Raw genomic sequence first — 24417 nt, 5'->3', positions numbered from 1 at the left:
TTCCCACGAGTGCTTAACCTATCCAGTGAAGCGTAATCGAAAGGCTCTTCCAGTGGCTGCTAAGCTTGAACTAATACGAAAATTAGAAAATTTTACGTATTTTACGTACATTTTATGCAGTTTTTTACATACTTTTGCAAAGAACGGACTTTTGCAATCTACTGACAGGGTCGTGCATGCATTTGTTGAGTGTACCTATATATATATATATATATATATATATATATATATATATATATATATATATATATATATATATATATATATATATATATATATATATATATATATATATATATATATATATATATATATATATATATATATATATATATATATATATATATATATATATATATATATATATATATATATATATATATATATATATATATATATATATATATATATATATATATATATATATATATATATATATATATATATATATATATATATATATATATATATATATATATATATATATATATATATATATATATATATATATATATATAAATATATATGATGAACACATAACAGAGGTGATACTGCCTGGCATGAAGGCATACATTTCTCATTCTTTTTCTCAACCTAAACTTTTTAAACCTTCGTTTAACACACCCTGTTCTTGTGCTAAACATGATAGAGAGGTTGCCCTTAAAAGATACTTGAGCCTTCCATCTCCTGAATCTCATGCACTTTATAATTCTGCCCGGAATCATGCCAAGTCTATTCTTCAACTTACCAAACACTCCTTCTTAAATAGAAAATGTCAAAATCTTTCAAACTCTAACTCCCCTTGAGATTTATGGCATCTTGCCAAAAACATCTCCAATAACTTTACCTCTTCATCTTTACCTCCTTTATTTCATCTTGATGGCACCACTGCCATCTCATCTGTCTCTAAAGCTGAACTCTTCTCTCAAACCTTTGCTAAAAACTCCACCTTGGATGATTCGAGATTTATCCCTCCCTCTCCTCTTCCCTCTGACTCTTTCATGTCTTCAATCAAAATTCTTTGTAATGATGTTTTCCATGCCCTCTCTGGCCTAAACCCTTGGAAGGCTTATGGACCTGATGGGGTCTCCTATTGTTCTCAAACACTGTGCTTCTGTGCTTGCACCTTGCCTGGCTAAACTTTTTCAACTATGCCTATCAACTTCTACCTTTCCTTCTTACTGGAAGTTTACCTACATTCAGCCTGTTCTTTAGAAAGGTGACCATTCTAATTCCTTAAACTACTGTCCTATAGCTTTAATCTCTTGCTTGTCTAAATTTTTTTTAATCTATCCTCAATAGGAAGATTCTTAAACATGTCACTTCACAATCTTCTATCTGATCGCCAGTATGGGTTCCATCAAGGTCACTCTACTGCAATCTTCTGGCGTTCCTTACTGAGTCTTGGTCATCTTCTTTTAAAGATTTCAGTTTGATAGAGTCTGGCACAAAGCTTTGATTTCAAAACTGCCCTCCTACGGTTTCTACCTTCTCTCTGCATCTTTATCTCAAATTTCTTTTCTAACCGTTCTATTGCAACCGTGGTAGACGGCCACTGTTTTTCTCCTAAATCTATTAACAGAGGTGTTCCTCAGGGTTTTGTCCTATCACCCACTCTCTTTCTATTATTCATTAATGACCTTCTTAACCAAACTTCTTGCCCTATTCACTCATACGCTTATGTTACCACCCTACATCTTTCCACGTCCTTTCAGAAATGTCCAACCCTTCAGGAAGTCAAGTGCCACAGAGCACTTGATTTCTGATCTTTCTAAGATTTCTGATTGGGGCAGAGAAAACTTAGTAGTTTTCAATGCCTAAAAAACTCAATTCCTCCATCTATCAACTCCACACAACCTTCCAGACAACTATCTCCTCTTCTTCATTGACACTCAATTGTCTCCCTCTTCCACACTGAATATCCTTTGTCCTTTACTTACAATCTTAACTGGAAACTTCACATCTCATCTCTTGCTAAAACAGTTTCTATGAAGTTAGGTGTTCTGCAGTGTCTCTGCCAGTTTTTCTCCCCCCTCCAACTGCTAACTATGTACAAAGCTTTATCTGTCCTTGTATGGAGTACTCTTTGCATGTTTGGAGGGGTTCCACTCATACAGCTTTATTAGATAGGATAAAATCAAAAGCTTTTTCTCCGATCAACTTCTTTCCTCTGACTAACCTTCTTCAGCCTCTTTCTCATCACCGAAATGTTGTATCTCTTTCTACCTTTTATTGTTATTTTCATAATAACTGCTCTATTGGTGTTGCTAACTGTATGGTTCCCCTTGTAGTGATGATCACTACAAGCGTTCTGGTCCAGTAAGGAGGGAGAAGTAAACACGATGATTGCTCAGAGTGATCTGGTTTATTGATTAAAAAATACCCCTATTTAGAAGCTTTGCTTGGATCAAGTACATAAGTCAACGAACAATCAGCGTACAGCATGATCCCTGTCATGTGCTCCGTGATCTGATCCCGGTTAGGCCGCGGTACTTTCACGACCGCATGCTTCTGCCAATCACCGTCCAGCGTGGCTCCCAATGTGGGCCTCATGATCGTGTTTGTGGCGCTCGGCCACCACAATACTCCTTCGCTCAGCGAAAAGATCCCGTTGAAGGTAACAGTGGGTGGCCTGCCTTGGAGAGCCGTACAAGAGGGGGATCGTCGTCTTGAAGATACGCTGGCTTCAGGCAGTCGATGGAGATCCAGTCGCTGCTGCCCTTAATTCACAATAAGAAAGCCTTTTTCTTTCTCATGACGACCTCGTAGGGGCCAGAATAGGGAGGGGTAAGGGGTGGTGTGTGCGCATCGCTGCGAAGAAAGACATATGTAGTTTTAAATAAATCTCTAGGTATATACTGGTGGTCAGGGGACTTGTAGGTCTGCTTACATGGAGCAAATTGCCCGACGATACCTCTGAGGCAGCTGATATCAGTTGTAGGGGTGTCAGGGAAGAATTTGCCAGGCACCACGAGGGGATCACCAATCACCGTCTCAGCGGCGATGTTGAGGCTCTCTTTTGGAGTAGTCCGAAGACCAAGGCGGACCCAAGGTAACTGTGAAAACCACGTAGAGTTGGTGCAACGTGATATCAGGGCCGCTTTGACAGTTCTATGGAGACGTTCCACCGTGCCTTTGGCTTCAGGGTTGTAGGCCGTCGTATGGTGGACCGAGGTGCCCATCAGCTGCCCCTGGGACATCCATAACTGCGACATGAAGGTGGTGCCACGGTCGGACATAATGTGCTTCAGGACGCTGAACCTGGAGATCCACCCGGAGAGCAGGGCAGCAGTGCAGGACGCCGATGTGGAGTCAACCATGGGGATGGCCTCAGGCCACCTAGTTGAGCGGTCAACCACGGTGAATAGGTAACGATGTCCGGATGACGGCAGAAGAGGACCCACAACGTTCACATGGATGTGGGCGAAACGCCTCCATGGTTGGTGGAAAGAACCAGTGCCCGACTCTATGTGATGATGAACTTTGGATTTCTGGCAGGAAGTGCAGTATCAAACCCAATCCCCAGCATCGCAGGAGATACCATGCCATACAAATTTCTGCATCAACAGTCGTGTAGTCGCTCGCCGTGAAGGGTGTAACAGACCATGGATAAGGTGGAAAATATGACAGCAAAGAGAATCTGGTATCCAAGGGTGTAGTCGCCCAGTACTGATGTCACAGAGGATGGTCATGTCGGAACCAGGAAGGGGCACATCCTCCCACTGCAGGGCTATGAGCGATGTTCTTGCTGCTGCTGCCTCAGGGTCTCGTAGCTGTTTCGTGGTGAGATGAGCATAGTTGAGGCCCAGCTGAACTGTATCTATTGCAGTTCTGGAGAGGGCACCAGCCACAGGGTTCCTCTTGCCTGGCAGGTGCCAGAAGGTGCAGTTGAACTCTGCTATGGCTGAATGGTGATGGCGCTGCTGGGGTGACCAGGCATCTGACTGCCTAGTAAAGGCATGTGGTCTATCTGAACAGTGAAAGTGGTACCCTCCAGGAAGTGATGGAAGTGGCGGACAGCCTGGTGGACAGCGAGTAGCTCTCTGTCAAAGGTAGAGTAGAGTATTTCAGCCCCACGAAGTTTGCGGCTGAAGAAACTCAGAGGGCGTGGCTGTCCATAGATGAGTTGTTCCAAAAGAGTGCCAATCCCGATGTTGCTAGTGTCCATGGTGACGAGGAGAGGCTCACCAGGGATTGAATAAGCAAGGAGGGTAGCTGAGGCAAGAAAGAGTTTCGCCTCCCAGAAGGCCTGTGCTTGCGAGGAACCTCAAACCAACTCCCTGGGTTTGCATGCCGGAACTTCGTAAAGTGGTGCCATGGTGGATGCAATCCCAGGCAGGAAACGGTGGTAAAAGTTGACCATCCCCACAAACTCTTGGAGGGATTTGACTGTAATGGGTGTGGGGAAATCCTGGATGGCAGTAACCTTGTCAGATAAGGGCAAAACGCCCGCAGGAGAGAGGTGGTGGCCTAGGAAATCAACCTCTCTTGCCCCGAAAACACATTTGTCATAGTGGACCACCAGGCCATTTTGCTGAAGGCGTCCCAGGACCACGGAGAGATGGTGTAGGTGTTCTTCCTTTGAAGAGGAGAAAATGAGGATGTCATCGATATAGCAGGCGCAGAAGGGCAGATCACCAAGAATGCCGTCCATCATTCGTTGAAAGGTGGCACTGGAGTTCAGTAGGCCAAAACAGCTGTAGTTGAAAGTGTAAGTGCCGAAGGGTGTAGTAACAGTGGTTTTTGGGATGTCCTCAGGATGCATAGGAATCTGGTAATAACCCTTGAGCAAGTCCAGTTTTGAAAAGATTTTGGCGCCATGGAGGAAGGAGGTTATGTCAGCGATGTTGGGCAGTGGGTAATGATCTGGCTCTGTTCTGGTGTTAAGGCATCTATAGTCTCCACAAGGGCAGAGGGAGCCATCCTTCTTCATCACGATATAAAGTGGTGACGCCTAGGGACTTGGTGCCTTCTGACAGATGCCCAGGTGTTCAAGCTCAGCTTGGCCGCAGCGAGCTTTGTCAGGTGCAGCGAAACTTAGAGAATACAGGTGTGCCGGCTGTCTTTATGCGGTGAAAAATACCATGCTTCGCTGGAAGCTGAGGCTGCTGGTGGAGTTCCAGCTTGAAGACATCGAGGTACATGGTGCGAAGGTAAGCAAAGGAATCAGTTGCTTCAACGACCTATAGCGCGATGTCGGTGGGCGCGTCAGAGATGGGGACAGGAGATAGAGAAGTCACATCAACCAGCCAACAGCCAGTGATGTCCACAAGAAGCTGGTAGTGCGAAAGGAAGTCTGCCCCAAGGAGGGGAAGGGTAATGTCAGCGACGATGAAACTCCACCCAAATGTGCGGCCGCCAATCTTGATGTTGAGGTGCTGATGGCCGTACGTCGGGATAGGAGTGCTGTTGGCCACGGTGAGCTGGACGTCTGCTGCTAGAATGGAAGGGGTCTTCCATTGTGTTGCAGGAAGGAGGGAACAGGTAGCTCCCGTGTCAACCAGGAAACGCACGCCTGAAGAAGGATCTTGGAAAAAGAACGTGTTGACTCCTGTGTTGGCCGCCGCGATGCACGATGGCCAGCTTATCCGTTTTTGGCCACGAGCACCCTGGTTGGCAATTTCTTGCCTTGGAGCTGAATTTAGCATGATAGAAGCAGAACTGGTCTTTGAAAAAAGTTTTGGTTGCTGCTGGGCGCTGCTTCGATTGTGGCTGTGGATCATACTTCCAAGTGAGGAGCTGATGAGCTCATGGTGGTGGGCGTTGTACCGCAGCGACGTCATCCTCATTGTAATGTGGCGGCGGGAAGATGTCAGGAGGTACAGCGTGAATACGTCGGCTTGAAGCCGCAAGAGCGTGTCAGGTGATCAGCTTTTTCTTGTAATTCATTCTCGTCGATTTCCTCTGCATTGGGGATGGCAGCATGGATGAATTCGGGGAGGCGAAGGAGCCACAGCGCCTGGAGGAGATCTAGTTGACGAGGAGTGCCATCAGGAGCTTGAGGGAGCCTTGCCATGGCTCTCATTTCCCGGAAAGTGTCGGAGGGCTTCTGGCCGCCAACAGGTTGTTGGGCGAATTGAAGCAGCTGTGTTACTGGTGCTGTTGGCGACGGTGTAAAACGCTGCAGTAGGTAGGCTTTCAGGTCAGCGTACTCGATGGCTTCGTCACCCTTGCATTCTAACTATTCCGAGATGCTAGGAAAAATATCGTCCAGGAGAGCCGACAAGATGTGGTCAGCACGTGTGGTGGCGTTGGTCACTCTTTTGAGACGAAATTGCGCCTCTGCTCGACAAAACCATGTAGGGACGTCGATTGTAGAGAAAGGCGGGAGCTGGACCTGTGTGACTGCCGCCAATAGAGCTCTGCCGAGATTGGAAGGCGTAGAGTGGCTGGTGAGACTGTATCTTCCTTGCAAGCTAAAAGAACCACCTGAACATGTGACTCTGCAATGGATGAAATGGAAAGCCTTGTGGAAATGTGGTACATAAGTTTTGTATGCAGTACAATGATGCATCCTTTGTTTACATTCCACAGGTTGCCGGTTAGTGTCTTTCTCGTTTCACTCTCCCTCCCTTCATAAATTTAAGATCATCAACATTATGAAGTTACTTACATACATACATTAGTGTGCATTATAATGACTTAAATTAAACTGCCTATATGTTTAACTTCATAATTTTTACTTCATTAAACCTTTCATTTTACTATGATGCATTCTTGCTTTGTTCACTGATAGTGAATTAGTAATGAAATATTGCGGTATTTCATTACTAATTCACTATCACTCACTGCCACAGAGTCCAGATTATCCTCATGGCATGAGCGTATATGAATACTAAGGTATGATATCCATTATAGCAGGCAATAGAGGAGTGGAAACAAATTTAATATCGTGGTGAAAGACAACACACCAAGCTAAAAGGGTCACAAGAAGAAGAAGAAGCGGCCAAGTCGCCGGAGTCTCCGCCGTCTGTGGCAGATCTCCTCATCATCTCTGCTTTATTTTTTGGTATTCCATGTAAGATTTCACTTTATGCATTACAAGACAATCCTTTCTTGGAGGGCAAGTTTTGTAAAAAGCTAATAGAAATGTTGTTTTGTGAACATAAATGCATATATAAGACAGTAACACCATCTCCAGAGGTGGTGTTCCCAGCAACCTCGTCACCGTCCCTCCAAGCATTCATGGAAGCCATTTTGCGGCAGGAGGTTGCTCTGAGGTTGTTAAAGAATCTTGGATCCAGCTCCAGGAGCGCTAGGGACAGGCGGGGAGCCAGACAATCACAGCGAAGCTGCCGCGTTCGGTCTCTCATCCGGCAAATTCAAGCCCAGAAAATTCGCTAAGATGGATGTGGTTGTACATTATGCGGATTTTTGGTCTAATTTTTCGTTAAGCGGAGTATTACTGTATATATATATATATATATATATATATATATATATATATATATATATATATACAGGCAAACCCCGTTTAACGAAGGAGTTATGTTCCTAAATAACACTTCGTTAAGCGAAACTTCGTTAAGCGAACCGATTATGACAAGTTTAACCCCTGATTTCAACTTCCATTGAGAGTAAGCAAAGCGAGAGTGCATCATAGTACAGTAAAAGGTTTAATGAAAGTAAAAATTATGAAGTTAAACATTTAGGTAGTTTAATTTAAGTCATTATAATGTACACTAATGTATGTATGTATGTAACTTTATAATGTTGATGATCTTAACTTTATGAAGAGAGGAAGAGTGAAACGGGAAAGACACTAACCGGCAACTTGTGGAATATAAACAAAGTGCGCATCATTGTACTGCATACAAAACTTATGTACCACATATCCACGAGGCTTTCCATTTTATCCATTGTAGAGTCACGAGTTCAGGTGGTTCTTTTAGCTTGCAAGGAAGATACGGTCTCACCAGCCTTCTTAATAGAGTCTGCTGACTTGAAAATAGAGACAGTATAATATGGAGTCAAGATAGTGGCCAGCACTGCTATAGTTTTCTGGCCTCTCTCGTGTCTATGAATAATATCTAGCTTCATTTGGAGAGTAAGAGACTTCCTGGTCTTCTTACGAACACTAGGCCAATTGCAGGGCGTTTTGGTTTTAAGTTGAGCTAGGAAAGACAAGCTGCTTCTGACGCTGTTATGTTTTGACTGGGGAGTGAATGTTGCGCGTTTTGTCCACGAGAGGCTTGATCTTGATCTTGATCTTTATTCTATAGGGCCCCAGGATTTTTCCTGAGGCAGGCCTTAGTACCAGCAGCTCCTGGTGTATTCAAAAGCCTGTCAGCTTGCGTGATATGGTGGGGCTTTCAAATTTGGAAAAAAATTACCTGGATAAAACTTCGTTAAAGCAAGTTTGGTGTTCGTTAAACGAGCAGATGGTAGTAAAATGAAACCTTTGTTGTGGTGAAATTTCGTTGTGTGAACCTTCGTTAAACGGGGGTTGCCTGTATATATATATATATATATATATATATATATATATATATATATATATATATATATATATATATATATATATATATATAAACGGGGTTGCCTGTATATATATATATATATATATATATATATATATATATATATATACACACAGGCAACCCCCGTTTAACGAAGGTTCACACAACGAAATTTCGCCACAACGAAGGTTTCATTTTACTACCATCTGCTCGTTTAACGAACACCAAACTCGCTTTAACGAAGTTTTATCCAGGTAATTATTTCCATGTTTGAAAGCCTCGTCGTATCACGCAAGCCGACAAGCTTTTGAATACACCAAGAGCTGCAAATACTAAGGCCTGCCTCAGGAGAAATCCTGGGACACCTGTAGAATCAAGATCAAGATCAAGATCAAGCCTCTCGTGGACAACACACGCACCACTCACTCCCATGACAGCGTCAGCAGCAGCTCGTCTTCACTCGCTCAACTTACCACCAAAATGCTCTGCAATGTGGCCTAGTGTTCCTAAGAAGACCAGGAAATCTCTTACTCTCGAAGTGAACACAGACACGAGAGGCGAGAAAACTATAGCATTGCTGGCCACCATCTTGACTCCATATACTGTCTCTACTATTTTCAAGTCAGCAGACTATTAAGAAGGCTTGTGAGACTCTATCTTCCTTGCAAGCTAAAAGAACCACCTGAACTCGTGACTCTACAATGGATGAAATGGAATGCCTTGTGGAAATGTGGTACATAAGTTTTGTATGCGGTACAATGATGCGCCCTTTGTTTACATTCCACAGGTTGCCGGTTAGTGTCTCTCCCGTTTCACTCTCCCTCCCTTCATAAATTTAAGATCAACATTATAAAGTTACGTACATACATACATTAGTGTACATTATAATGACTTAAATTAAATTTGAACTGCCTAAATGTTAAACTTCATAATTTTTACTTTCATTAAACCTTTTACTGTACTATGATGCACTCTCGCTTTGCTTATTCGCAATGGAAGTTCAAGTCAGGGGTTAAACTTGTTATAATCGGTTCGCTTAACGAAGTTTCGCTTAACGAAGGTTTTTTTAGGAACGCAACCCATTCGTTAAGCGGGGGTTGCCTGTGTATATATATATATATATATATATATATATATATATATATATATATATATATATATATATATATATATATATATATATATATATATATATATATATATATATATATATATATATATATATATATATATATATATATATATATATATATATATATATATATATATATATATATATATATATATATATATATATATATATATATATATATATATATATATATATATATATATATATATATATATATATATATATATATATATATATATATATATATATATATATATATATATATATATATATATATATATATATATATATATATATATATATATATATATATATATATATATATATATATATATATATATATATATATATATATATATATATATATATATATATATATATATATATATATATATATATATATATATATATATATATATATATACACACACTTAACCCTCGGCTATCGCGCCCAATTTGGGCCGATATAGCCGCGCTATAGCCGAAAACGCGATAGCCGAATTGATCTTGGCGGGAAGGCGGTTTTGGCCAATGAGCGCTCAGATATTCCATTACGTCATGGCGGGGCGCGCGATAGTGTATATGTGTGTGTGTGTGTGTGTGTGTGTAATTCACCTCGGTCGGCTGCTGGTCACCCAGCCAGTCTTCCCAATTACGGAGCGAGCTCAGAGCTCATAGACCGATCTTCGGGTAGGACTGAGACCACAACACACTCCACACACCGGGAAAACGAGGCCACAACCCCTCGAGTTACATCCCATACCTGTTTACTGCTAGGTGAACAGGGGCTACACATTAAGAGGCTTTGTCCATTTGCCTCGCCGCCTCTGGGACTCGAGTCTTTTACTCTCTCGAGTGTGAGTCGAGCGTGCTAACCACTGTGTGTGTGTGTGTGTGTGTGTGTGTGTGTGTGTGTGTGTGTGTGTGTGTAGCTTAAGGCTATGTATTTTTGTTGTGAATATGTGCAATCAATATCAGTAAATTTTTAGATGTGTGCACATGTGAATAAATTTATAATCAAAATATTTTTAAATATACATTGGAAGTATGTTATAAATTACCTACAAAACTATAACAGGAAATGTCCCCAAATACCTTGCAATGCCAACACTTATTTCAGATAAAGGGGAGTTAAAAGAAAAAAAGCACAAAAAGAAAAGGAAAATGGATTCCGTTGAGGATAGTATATTTATAGATACATCAGTTGCTGACACTTAGTCTACCCTGTGTTGAAGATTCATCATGTTGAGGTAAGAATGACTTTTAACTATTCAGCTACATTCTTTTGTGTGTGTGTGTGTGTGTGTGTATTTACCTATAGTACTACTACGCTATGGAGTCACTTTGGGTGTGGACGCTGCTGTAAATCCCTGGCTCGCCACTATGCCAAATCAGCCCCAACACATATCACTTCGTGTCATTCGTCACCTATTTATTAATTATTCTTATGTTTTATTTCCCATTAAATACTTTTTTAGATTCAATAAGGGTTTATAGTGTTATGAATGCACTGTAGTATTGTAAAATAGATAATAACAATTAGTATACATACATAAATAGCACAACACATGGCAACGCTATTTTGCGAGGTTGTCAGGTAGGTCTGGGAAGGCAGGCAGGTCAGGGGGTCGGGGATTAAGGTGGGTCAGGGTCATTCATTCATCACCTGGCCTCCCACCCAGCAAGATGGAAGGAAGCGTCACGAATCGTGGTGGACCAATACACAGCCGAGAGAAAGAACTTATATACAACGTATATAACTACTTCTTAGAAGAAGAGAGAGAGGTGGGTGGTGGTGGGATGGTGTAGGCTTAAAAGGGTCAGGTAATTTCTAATCCTTTTTAATTGCCCTAGTACTGGGAGAGATTTGGCAATGCTGTAGCCGGGAAGTCCCCTTTTCCAGCCCCACCCAAAGTGACTCCAGAGCGTGGTTTGACTATAGTTGTATATTACAAGTTTCAAGCAGGGCTCATAGTGACCTGCCTCCATATCTACATTTATCCAACTTTTCCTCAAATTTGTACACACTTTCTACTGTTACAATCTCTTCACTCAATCCATTCCAGATGTCCATCATCCTATGTGGGAAACTAAACTTCTTAATGTTCCTCAGACAATGACTTTTCGTGATCTTCTTGGAATGTCCTCTTGTTTGTCTATCTCCATCCTCCATCTGTGATACCAGGTCTTGTCTATCTATCTTTTCCATATTAGGTCTCCTCTTTCCCATCTATCCCTCAAAGTTGGTAGTTCCATTTCCTTATATTTTTCTTCGTAGGGAAGATCCTTTATTTCTGGGACCATCTTTGTAGTAGTCCTTTGGATTCATTCTAGTTTCCTATGTCTTTCTGTCTGCATGGTGACCATATCACAGGTGCATATTCTAATCAGGTCTTATCATAGTGGTTATGATCTTTTCATCATACTCTTATCCATGTAATTGAATGCCACCCTGATGTTGGTTAGTATCTTTTATGTTGAAGCAAATAATCCATTTATGTCTTTTTGGAGTCGTGGTGTTTTGTATAATCACTCCCAGGTCTTTCTCTTCACTCCTTTTCATTATAATGTCTTCTCCTAATTTGTATTCCCAGATAGGTCTTCTATTACTTTTACCCATTTTCATTACATGACATTTCCTGCTATTAAATTATAATTTCTACTTTTGACTCCAATCCCAGATCTTGTCAATATCTGTCTGCAATTCCACATAGTCCGTGATGTTCTGTATTACTTTCAAAAGTTTTGTATCATCTGCAAACAAATTTGTATAGCTATTCAAACCCTCTTGTATATCATTAATATGTACTTGGAACATAATTGATGCCAGCACCGAACCCTGTGGTACGCCACTGGTAATTATGCTCCAACCTGATGGGTTGTTTCTTATCATTATTCTAAGTAGTAAGTAGTCTGCCATGCAATTTCAGATAATTTCCCTGTATTCCTTCCATGTGTTCTATTTTCCATAGGAGTCTTCTATTTGGTACTCTGTTGAAAGCCTTCTTAACCCCATCGTTACCGACCTGTCAACCTTATGTAAACAAGACGTTTTGCTGCCAAACCGACTGCCCACGCACTCCTCCGCATCGTCCGTGCGGTAGTCTTTAGCTTCTTTTCACAAACACCCTGTTCACACTATATTATTTATCAGAGAAACCCCACAACGTGTCATTTGAGTAAAAAAAAATATGCAGCACGTGTGTTGGTCCAGAGACACAGAGCAGAAATCACATCTTTCCCCATGAATAACTGAAAACAGTGTAGATCACTCATAGCACTAGCTTCATGATGTAGAATAATACTAGGATGTACATCAGGAAAATCAGTGTTACATGTAGGTAGAGGGTTAGGTCTGGTGTCAGAGAATGAGTCTGAAAGAAGTGTGAAATCTGTTTGTCTACCAGCAGCTGCGGGGGTGGTGTGAGGCAGGAGGGCTGCATGACAGGCCACTGCTTGCGGACAACGTCTCAATACTCTCGTCGCCGCTGCTAGCATCACTCTCTACATCACTGATAGCTTCAGGATCAAACAAAGTATCATCACCTTCCATTGAGTCATCAGACCCCTCAAATTCACTTATTGTCCCACCATCATATTCATCTTCATTGTCAGTTGTAGAGATATCCATAATTGCGAAGTAAATCCGCGTGTGCTACCACGAAAAAACATCAGGCAGCACTGAACAGAAGCTAGAGAATATCACATTGCGGCACTTGACAAGCATGTGTTGCCATACGTAGGTCAGAAAATGTGATGTATAAAAAAATATAATATGATGATTGGTCTTCCCAAATTACGTCACAGCACTGACAATAACTCATTGGTCAAAGTTTATGACGTTTCAAACCATCCCACGAATGGCTGCAGCCTTATGTTTGTAAACACAGACACTTGCCACCACGTGAGTAGAAATAACCCAGAAACCAAGGCCTTGAGAGCCCTCAATACACACAGCTTATAACCGTGGCATGTGCGTGTCATGGGGAGCGCGCTCGGTTCCTGGCGCGTGAACTCAGCCGTGACACGTACGTGTCACAAAACACACATCTGGTACTGAAGGGGTTGATATCTAGATACATCATGTCAACTCATCAATCTCTCCCTTGTATTTCATCTATTACTCTTATATAAAAGCCTAGTAAATTTGTTATGCATGATCTTCCTTTTCTGAAACCAAATTGGGGAGTTCCTAATTATTTCATTTCCCTCCAGATATTCTAGCCATTTTTCTTTAATAACAATTTCACAGATCTTTCCCACAACACTAGTTAGTGACACTGGTCTGTAATTTAGGGGTTCAGTCTTTTTTCCTCCATTGTGTATCGGGACTATATTTGCTCTCTTCCATTCCTTTGGTACCTTCCCTTTCATTAGAGAATTGTTGATTACATCCCAAATTGGTTCCACCAGTTTTTCTCTACATTGTCCTAGTGTCCATCCTGACACTCCATCTAGCCCCATTGCCTTTCTTATATCCACCCTTTCTAGTAGTTCTCTAATTTTCTGTTTTTGCGTCACAATGTTTCTTAATCTTTTCTGTGCCGCTTGGTCATTTGACTCTGAAATTCCCTCTTCATTAAATATTGATTTAAAGCTCTCATTCATAAGTTCACTCATTTCTTCCATTGTTTCATATATCCTGTTTCCCTTAATTAATGTAGTAATGATCTCTGTTTGTTATATTTCCATTTAAGTACTTACAGAAAAAGCTTATGTTCTTATTCACGTCTCTTCATTACATCCTTTACAAAATTTCTCTCCTCCTCCCTTCTTATCCTAATGTATTAATTTCACATCTCTTTTTACTGCTTCTTAGTTAGACTATTTTGTTGCTTCTTGAATTTTATCCAAGCTGCATCCTTATACTTTTTAGCTTTTGCACATATGTTCTGATAAACATATAGCATTGTGCCATGTGTGTTTCCATTCTTTTACTATGTATTCAGGAACATATCTTTTTACCTCCTCATTATACTTGTCTAGGAATTTATCATACTTTCTTTGGACTGTCTTGCCTTGCATAATTTCACTCCACTCAGTAATACCAAGGTAACTTCTTAATCCTTTAAGATTTTACTTAGCGTGATTCCTTCTTTTTTGTTTATGTCCCTCATTGTATTTCAAAATTTTCTAATCCTCTAAATCAATTTCTAGAACCCCATGATCACTTTTTTCCATTGGGCTGTGATATTTGATGGCTGGACAAAGCTCCGTTTTTTATATGAATACCAAATCCCTTTCCCTCTATATCTTGTGTAGTCCTTCACCTATTGGTCCAATTTGTTTACCATTGCTAGTTGTAACACTTCCTCCCCCCAACGTCCAGCATAACTGTTTGTATCCATTTCTTCCCAATTTACATGTTTGCAGTTCAGATCTCCCATAAGTAGCACTCTTCTGTCTTTTCGTAACATAGGCAATTTAGCACTTCCACGGTGCATTTCTTATGTACATCAAGCTTAGTTACATGTATTAGTAGTCTTCAGTGGCACATATGTTACTATGATACTCCTTTTTCTCTCCCACTGGTCCTAAATGTTATGCTTAAAACCTCTGCCATTCCATATCTGTACTGTACCTACTCAACGTATATGTCCCCTTGAGTCATTATCAGTACTCCTCCTGCTTTTCCCTTCTGTCTTCTCCAAACATTACATCCTTGCTCTTTAAAATTCACTTGGACATTTTCACTTAATTTATTTTTTGTTATACATATGACATCTGGTCCTTTTTACAATATATAATCTCACTTCAAAGCTTCCAGACATAAATCACTCTATGTTTTGTTTCCATCTACTTTCCAAATATACCATTTTCTCAGTTTCATGTATTTACATAGTTGTCTTGTACAGGGTTCGAGCAGGCCTCATAGTGTCGTCTCCATATCTCCATTTATCTAGTTTTTCTTTAAAGTTATGCACACTATTTGCTGTGACAATTCCATTATCCAATGCATTCCATTTTTCCACCTTTCTGTGTGGAAAACTGTATTTTCCAATATCTTTCACACACTGCCTCATCCTGATCTTCTTTTCATGTCCTCTTGTATGTGTGTATTTACCTAGTTGTATTTACCTAGTTGTAGATTTACAGGACCTGGGCTTTACGCTCATGTGGCCCGGTCTCCATATCTACACTTCTCCAATTTTTCTTTAAAGCTATGCACACTCTTTGCTGACACCACTTCCTCACTCAAACTGTTTCAAGTCTCAACACATCTTTGCGGGAAATTATATTTTTTAACATCTCTGAGACATCTTCCCTTCCTCAGTTTTTTACTATGTGATCTTGTGCCTCAAATGTCATATTCTTCTCTCAGGATCAGTTTCTCATTATCCACTTGGTCAATTCCGTTAATCAATTTATAAGCTTGTATCAGATCTCCTCTTTTCCTTCTCTGTTCTAGGGTTGGTAGATCCATAGCCCTTAGTCTTTCCTCATATGTCATCCCTTCAAATTCTGGAACCATTCTTGTAGCCATTTTTTGTAGTCTCTCCAACTTCCTTATGTGTTTCCTTTTATGGGGGGTCCACACAACTCCTGCATATTCCAATCTGGGTCTTATTATAGTACTTATCAATTTCTTCATCATTTCTTTGTCCATGTAGTGAAATGCTAATCTAATATTCCTTAGCAAATTATGTCTCTCTGAAAATTCTATCAATATGGCTTACCAGTTGATTGTTGTCTTCCATCGTCACTCCTATGTCCTTTTCCTTTTTTACTTTCTCTAGTTCTACTCCATCTCCCATCTTATAGATTCCCACGGGTCATCTTTCACTCTTTCCCATTTCATTCACGTGGCTTTTGTCCACATTGGATTCCATCTCCCACTTTTTACTCCATTTCCAGATCTTATTTAGGTCTTCCTGCAGTATTTCACAATCCCTGTTTTGCTTTATAACTCTGCACAGTTTCACATCGTCCATAAACAGATTTATGTAGCTGTTCACTCCCTCTGGCATGTTGTTAATATACTGTATATGAGAAAAAGTATTGGTGCCAATACTGACCCCTGTGGCACTCTGCTTTCTACTGCTCTCCATTTGGACTTCATATCTTTAACTACCATCCTTATTTCTCTCCCCCTCAAATAATTTTCTATCCATCTCAATGTGCTTCCTTTTAAGCCACTCTTCTCCTCTAACTTTCATAGTAATCTTACATGTGGCACTTTGTCAAATGCCTTTTTTAAATCCAAATAAATACAGTCAACCCATCCCCCTCTCTCTTGTACTCTATCAACTATTCTAGAATAGAAACTCAATAAATTAGTTACACACGAAACGTCTTTTTCTAAAACCAGATTGGCTATTTGATATTAATTTATTGTCTTCAAGGGAACTCGATCCATTGTTTCTTTATTATTCTTTCACACATCTTGCATATTACACTAGTTAGTGATACCGGTCTGTAATTTAAAGGTTCTTTCTTCCTTCCGCTCTTATATATGAGAACCACCTCAGCTCTTTTCCATTCTACTGGCACTGTTCCATTTTCTATTGAGCATTTTATTATGTTGTATGTAGGACTTCCTAGTTCTTCCCTACATTCTTTCAGTATTCTGCCTCAGACTTCATCTGGTCCCATTGCCTTGTCTTCATCCAGTTCCTTCATAAACTCTTTTATTTCAAGCTTGGTTACTTTAATATCTTTCATATAGACTGTCTCTCTATTACCCTGTGGCGTCTCAAATTTGGATTCCTTAGTAAAGACCTCCTGGAATTTATTATTTAATAGTTCTGCCATACTTTTTGGGTCTTCCACCATCCCGTTCTCTCCTTTTAACCTTTCTATTGTTTCTTTTTGCCTAATTTTTCCATTTATGAATCTGTAGAACAATTTTGGTTGTTCCTTACATTTTTTGACAATGTCCTTTTCATAGTTCCTTCTTCCTTTCTCATCTTAGCATATTCATTTCTTGCTGTTTTGAAGTTTTCCTTATTTACTGTATTTCTATTTCTCCTCCACCTTTTCCATGCTCCATCTCTTTTCTCCTTTGCCCTACCACATCTTTTATTAAACCAATCTGTCTTTCCTTCTTTAGGTTTATATTTTGTGACATATTCCCTAACTCCTGTTTTGTATATTTCCAAAAAAAGTTATACTTCTCTTGTACCGTCTCTGAGTTTTCCATCTCCTCCCAGTTTACATTTTTAAAATAGCTCTTGAGGTTCTCAATATCAGCTTTCTGTAATTTATTCGGTCTCCTTTGTATGATTCATCTCTATCTTCCTTTCCAGAGCTCTTCTATATCCATTTCTGATATTACATGGTCACTCTTTCCCAATGGGCAGTAATGTCTTATATCATCGTTCATTTGTATATCCCTTGTAAAAACTAGGTCCAATCTCGCCGGCTCGTCATTTCCTCTGAATCTTGTGCATTCCTTTACTCTCTGGTCCATCATATTGTCTATCATTAGGTTCAGGAATCTATCTTCCCAGGCTTCTTCCCCCATACCACTTTCATAATTTTCCCAGTCCACCTCCTTACAGTTGAAATCTCCTACTAATATCACTTTTCTCCTTTCTTTAATGATTCTCATTAGACTCCTTATTGTGTCATCTATCATGTCTTTATATTCTTGATTGGTTCATGAATTTGTTTTTGGTGGCACATATGTTACAATGATTGTTAACTCTTTTTTATTAATATGCATCTTAACATACAATACTTTAGCTTTTCCTTCCCCACATTCCATTTGGTTTTATCACTATCTCCTTCCTTGTAAGACTCCTTATTTTGTCATTTATCATGTCTTTATATTCTTGATTAGTCTATGAATTTGTTTTTGGTGGCACATATGTTCCAATGATTGTTAACTCCTTTTTATTAATATGTATCTTAATATACAGTATTCCTGATTTTCCTTCCCCAAACTCCACTTGATTTACCACCATCTCTTTCCTTAACATCATCATGACTCCTCCTCCTCTTTTACCCACTCTATCTCTCCTCCATATATTATACCTTTTATCTATGTCTAGTTTTATTGCCTCATTTAACTTTGTTTCTACCAGGCATACAATATCTGGTTCTTCTTTCTTTATGTAATCTCTTAATTCTAATTTACTTGAGAAAACCCCATCTATGTTCATTTTTAATCTCTTGTTCTTATAATTTCTAGTTAAACTTGCTCTGTTTTTTTCTCTTCCTTCTCTTTTATATACCATTTCCTTACGCTGTCTCCTATAATTCTCAAAAAAAAAAAAAAAAATGCTTTCTCCTTCTCTGACCTTTCATTATTTTTTTCTCTTGCTTCTGCCACCAGTTCATTGTGTGTCTTCCTTTCCTCCTCGTTTCTATTTTTCTTTATATATATATATATATATATATATATATATATATATATATATATATATATATATATATATATATATATATATATCTTTGCAACCTGTTTCTCTGAGTTTTGTTTTTCTATATAGTATTTCTTGTGTTGCTGCTTGTGATTTTAGTAGTATCTTAATTTGTCTCACTGTTCCTTCTTGATATGGTCCCATTCTATGGATTTCTTCTACTTCCTCTTCTAAGTTCTGTCTATCCTTGTCATTCAGATGTTTTAGTAGGTCTTTTACTGATTTCATTTCGTCCTTTTCCCTTCTTGGTCTATATTTAAAATTTTTTTCTTGCAGGCCAAAAATAATTACACTTTTTTTTCTGCAATTTCTCTTACTAAATTTTCTTTTTTCTTGAGGACTCCTATCATTTTGCTTGTCATATTTTCATCTCTTTCTTTTAACTGTTCTTGAAATACTTCCTGAAATGATTCCTTGTCTTTCTTATCTTGGATTCTCCATGCCTGTACTTCTTTTTTAATCACGTCTTGTACTCTTTCCTCTTCTTTGTTAACTAGATCTTTCAGCTTCTCTTTTTCTTTCTCAGCTTTATCAAGTCCTTCTTCCATCAGTTTCTTGTAGTTACCTACTTCTTTTTTTAATTCTACATTTTCTGTTCTTAGCCTAGTTTCGTTTTCTTCTACTCTTTTTATCCTTTCTTTCAATTTCTGGAGCTCTTTTTCCTGTTCTTCATTCTCTTTCATTCCCATACTCTCTTTTATCCATTTATCTAATTTATGTTCAATATTTAACACTCTATTCAATAGTGAAGTATGTGCCACATCAAAGCCTTCAAATGTGTGTGTGTGTATTTACCTAGTTGTAGTTTTACAGGGCCTGGGCTTTATGCTCGTGTGGCCCTGTCTCCATATCTACACTTATCCAATCCTATTTTAAAAGTGTGCACACTCGTTGCAGACACTACTTCTTCATTTAAACTGTTCCACGTCTCAATACATCTTTGCGAGAAACTATATTTTTTAACATCTCTCAGACATCTTCCTTTTCTCAGCTTTTTACTATGCGATCTTGTGCTTGGGATGTCATATTCTTCTCTCAGGATCAGTTTCTCATTATCCACTTGGTCCATTCCGTTGATCAATTTATAAACTTGTATCAGGTCTCCTCTCTCCCTTCTTTGTTCCAGGGTTGGTAGATCCATAGCCTTTAGTCTCTCCTCATATGTCATCCCTTCAAATTCTGGAATCATTCTTGTAGCCATTTTTTGTAGTCTCTCCAATTTCCTTATGTGTTTCTTTTTATGAGGGGTCCACACTACTCCTGCATATTCCAATCTGGGTCTTATTATAGTACTTATCAATTTCTTCATCATTTCTTTGTCCATGTAGTGAAATGCTATTCCAATATTCCTTAGCAAATTATATGTTTCTCTAAAAATTCTATCAATATGGCTTACTGGTTGATTGTTTTCTTCCATCGTCACTCCTAAGTCCTTTTCCTTTTTTACTTTCTCCAGTTCTACTCTATCTCCCATCTTATAGATTCCCACAGGTCGTCTTTAACTCTTTCCCATTTCCATGACATGGCTTTTGTTCACATTGAATTCCATTTCCCACTTTTTACTCCATTCCCAGGTCATATTTAGGTCTTTTTGCAGTATTTCACAATCCTCCTTTTCCTTTATAACTCTGCACAGTTTTTGTATCATCCGCAAACAGATTTATGTAGCTGTTCACTCTTTCTGGCATGTCATTAATATAAATGAGGAAAAGTATTGGTCCCAATACTGACCCTTGTGGCACTCCGCTTTCTATTGCTCTCCACTTGGACTTCATATCTTTAACTACCGTCCTTATTTCTCTCCCCCTCAAATAATTTTCTATCCATCTCAATGTGCTTCCTTTTAAGCCACCCTTCTCCTCTAACTTCCATTGTAATCTTGCTTGTGGCACTTTGTCAAATGCCTTTTTTAAATCCAAATAAATACAGTCAATCCATCCCTCTCTCTCTTGTACTCTATCAACTATTCTAGAATAGAAATTCAATACATTAGTTACACACGACCGTCTTTTTTTAAAATCAAATTGGGTATTTGATATCAATTTGTTGTCTTCAAGGAACTCGATCCATTGTTTCTTTATTAATCTTTCACACATCTTGCATATTACACTAGTTAGTGATACCGGTCTGTAATTTAAAGGTTCTTCCTTCCTTCCGCTCTTATATATGGGAACCACCTCAGCTCTTTTCCATTCTACTGGTACTGTTCCATTTTCTATTGAGCATTTTATGATTTTGTATATAGGACTTGCTAGTTCGTCCGTACATTATTTCAGTATTCTGCCTGAGACTTCATCTGGTACCATTGCCTTTTCTTCATCCAGTTCCTTTATTAACTCGTTTATTTCAAGCTTGGTTACTTTAATCTTTTTCATATAGATTGTCTCTCTATTACCCTGTGGCCTTTCAAATTTGGATTCCTTAGTAAAGACCTCCTGGAATTTATTATTTAATAGTTCTGCCATACTTTTTGGGTCTTCCACCATCCCATACTCTCCTTTTAACCTTTCTATTGTTTCTCTTTGCCTAATTTTTCCATTTATGAATCTATAGAACAATTTTGGTTGCTCCTTACATTTTTTGACAATGTCCTTTTCGAAGTTCTTTTCGTCTTCCTTCCTCACCTTAACATATTCATTTCTCGCTGCCTTAAAGTTTTCCTTATTTGCTGGATTTCTATTTCTCCTCCACCTTTTCCATTCTCCATCTCTTTTCTCCTTTGCCCTAGCACATCTTGCATTAAACTAATCTTTCTTTCCTTCTTCTTTAGGTCTACATTTCGGGACATATTCCCTGACTCCTGTTTTGTATATTTCCAAAAATAAGTTATACTTCTCTTGCATCGTCTCTGAGTTTTCCATCTCCTCCCAGTTTACGTTTTTAAAATGGTTCTTGAGATTCTCAATATCAGCCTTTCTGTAATTTAATTGGTCTCCTTTGTATGAATCGTCTCTATCTTCCTTTCCCTCTTTTATATCTATTTCTAATATTACATGGTCACTCTTTCCCAATGGACACTTATATCTTATATCATCATTCATTTGTATATCCCTTGTAAAAACTACAGTCGGCACTATTCCGAAAATGTCTTGCCATACCGTGACAAATTATTAAAGACCCCCCCATTTTACACCTAAGAAAACCGACACTGGTATTCGCGCGAAAGCACATGGTAGAGTAGGCTGAGCTTAAGATCCACGTGCAGACAATAAAGATCTCAGTTGCCTATAGAATAACTCAGTTGCTTTTTGTGATTAGTCATGACCGCATCAATTGTTTTTTTTCCGTTCTGACGTGCTGTGTTTTTTGTGGGATTTTTGTAATAATGCCACGAGGCCCAGAGCTCACAAGGGAGAAAATTGCAGCAATAAGCTCACTTTATAATACAGGAAAGTCTAACAAGGATATATCAATCCAGACCAGAGTATCGTTGTGCAGTGTCCAGAGATGGACAAAGAAATGCAAGACAGCGGAGGTGATTATCCCCCACTCCAAGTCAAGAGGACTGGACCAGCTAAAAAGACATCAAAAAGGACTCTGAAGGTTATCTAAAGACAGATGGAAGCTGAACCAAGGATAACAGCTAAAGAATTGAAAGAAAAAAATCCAAAACTCCTGCAAGATATGTCTGTTAGGACAATACAACGCCGCCTCAAGGACGATTTGTCTTATGAGCATCCACCACACGCAAACTTCATCTGATGGAGAAACAGAAACACAATCGTGTGAAGTTTTGTAAGAAATATCTAAATTGGGACAATGAAAAGTGGAAGAAGGTTTTGTGGACCGATGAGGCTACATTTAATGTTACTGGGAACCTAGGATTTCTCCTCTTCTTCCGTACCATCCCAAGTACACACAGGGGACAGTCAAGCACCCTGATAGTGTCATGGTAATGCATTTGGGTATTATTGTGGGCAAGCTGGTTATATTACCTAAAACACAACAGTGAACAAGGAATCATATTTGGAACTGTTGTGTGACCATCTCGAGGACTGCTTTGATGCCTGTAAGAGTGAGGTGTTCATGCAGGATGGTGCCCCTGCACACACAGCAAAACTAATCTAAGAATGGCTTGAATTTGTAGGAGTGGATTACATAAACGATTGGCCTGGTAATAGTCCAGATTTCAATCCAATTGAAAATGTGTGGGGACTAATAAACGAAGACTACGAGGACACTAACACAGCAACTGTGGAAAAGCTTGTGAAGGAGATTAAGGACATTTGGGACAACTTAGAACCCTCAATGCTCCAAAGACTGGCTGAATCTGTTCCTCGATGCCTTGAGAGCTGTCTGAAAAGGAAAGGACTCCCCACAAAGTATTAGAGGCTGGTAGGTTCTACATACATGTTAGTATTGCACTTGTTTTAGTGCTACAGATAAAAAAAAAAAAAACCGCGCCAATACCCGTGGCGCCAACTGTAGGTCCAATCTCGCCGGCTCGTCATTTCCTCTGAATCTTGTGCATTCCTTAACTCTCTGGTCCATCATATTGTTTATCATTAGGTTCAAGAATCTTTCTCTCCAGGCTTCTTCCCCCATACCACTTTCATAATTTTCCCAGTCCACCTCCTTACAGTTGAAATCTCCAAATATAATTTTTTTCCTTTCTTTAATGATTCTCGTTAGACTCCTTATTGTGTCATCTATCATGTCTTTATATTCTTGATTGGTCCATGAATTTGTTTTTGGTGGCACATATGTTACAATGATTGTTAACTCTCTTTTATTAATATGCATCTTAACATACAATACTTCTGCTTTTCCTTCCCCACATTCCATTTGGTTTATCACTATCTCCTTCCTTAACATAATCATGACTCCTCCTCCTCCTTTACCCACTCTGTCTCTTCTCCATACATTATATCTATTATCCAAGTCTATTTTGATTGCCTTATTTAGTTTTGTTTCAGCCAGGCATACAATATCTGGATTTTCTTTCTTTATGTAATCTCTTAATTCTAGTTTACTTGATAAAACCCGTCTATGTTCGTATACATCATTTTTAGTCTATTGCCTTTATCATTTTTAGTTAAACTTGTTCCACTTTTTTTCTTTTCCTTCTCGTTTATATACCATTTCCTTATCCTGTCTCCTAGAATTCTCCAAAAAAAAATGCCTTTTTTTCCTCTTCTGACCTTTCATTATTCTTTTCCCTTACTGCTACTGCCAGTTCATTGTATCTCTTTCTTTCTTCCTCATTTCAATTTTTCTTTATATAAATATCCTTGCAGCCTTCTGTTTCTCTGAGTTTAGTTGTTCTATATAATATTTTCTCTGTTGCTGCTTGTGATTTTAGTAGTATTTTAATTGGTCTCGTTTTTCCTTCTTGATATGGTCCCATTCTGTTTATTTCTTCTACTTCCTCTTCCAAGTTCTGCCTATCTTCGTCATTTAGATTCTTCAGTAGGTCTTTGACTGATTTCATTTCTTCTTTTTCTCTTTTTGGTCTATATTT

At 39.0% G+C, this 24417-nt stretch overlaps 1 protein-coding gene across 3 annotated transcripts in view; it reads left to right on the top strand.

Annotated features, from left to right (window-relative positions):
- Positions 1-24417, top strand: part of LOC123516501 (nucleolar protein 9-like) — a 77755-nt gene that overhangs the window by 48800 nt on the left and 4538 nt on the right. For all 3 annotated transcript variants that reach the window (XM_045275894.1, XM_045275893.1, XM_045275895.1), the window contains exon 12: positions 10712-10841. In XM_045275894.1, the coding sequence (XP_045131829.1) occupies positions 10712-10809 (98 nt within the window). In that variant the 3' untranslated portion in view covers positions 10810-10841. The remainder of the gene's footprint in view (positions 1-10711; positions 10842-24417) is intronic.

This window comes from Portunus trituberculatus, chromosome 41 (genome assembly GCF_017591435.1).
Source record: "Portunus trituberculatus isolate SZX2019 chromosome 41, ASM1759143v1, whole genome shotgun sequence".
NCBI lineage: Eukaryota > Metazoa > Arthropoda > Malacostraca > Decapoda > Portunidae > Portunus > Portunus trituberculatus.
Note: the sequence above shows the minus strand (reverse complement) of the source record. Positions and strands in the feature narration are given on the sequence as shown.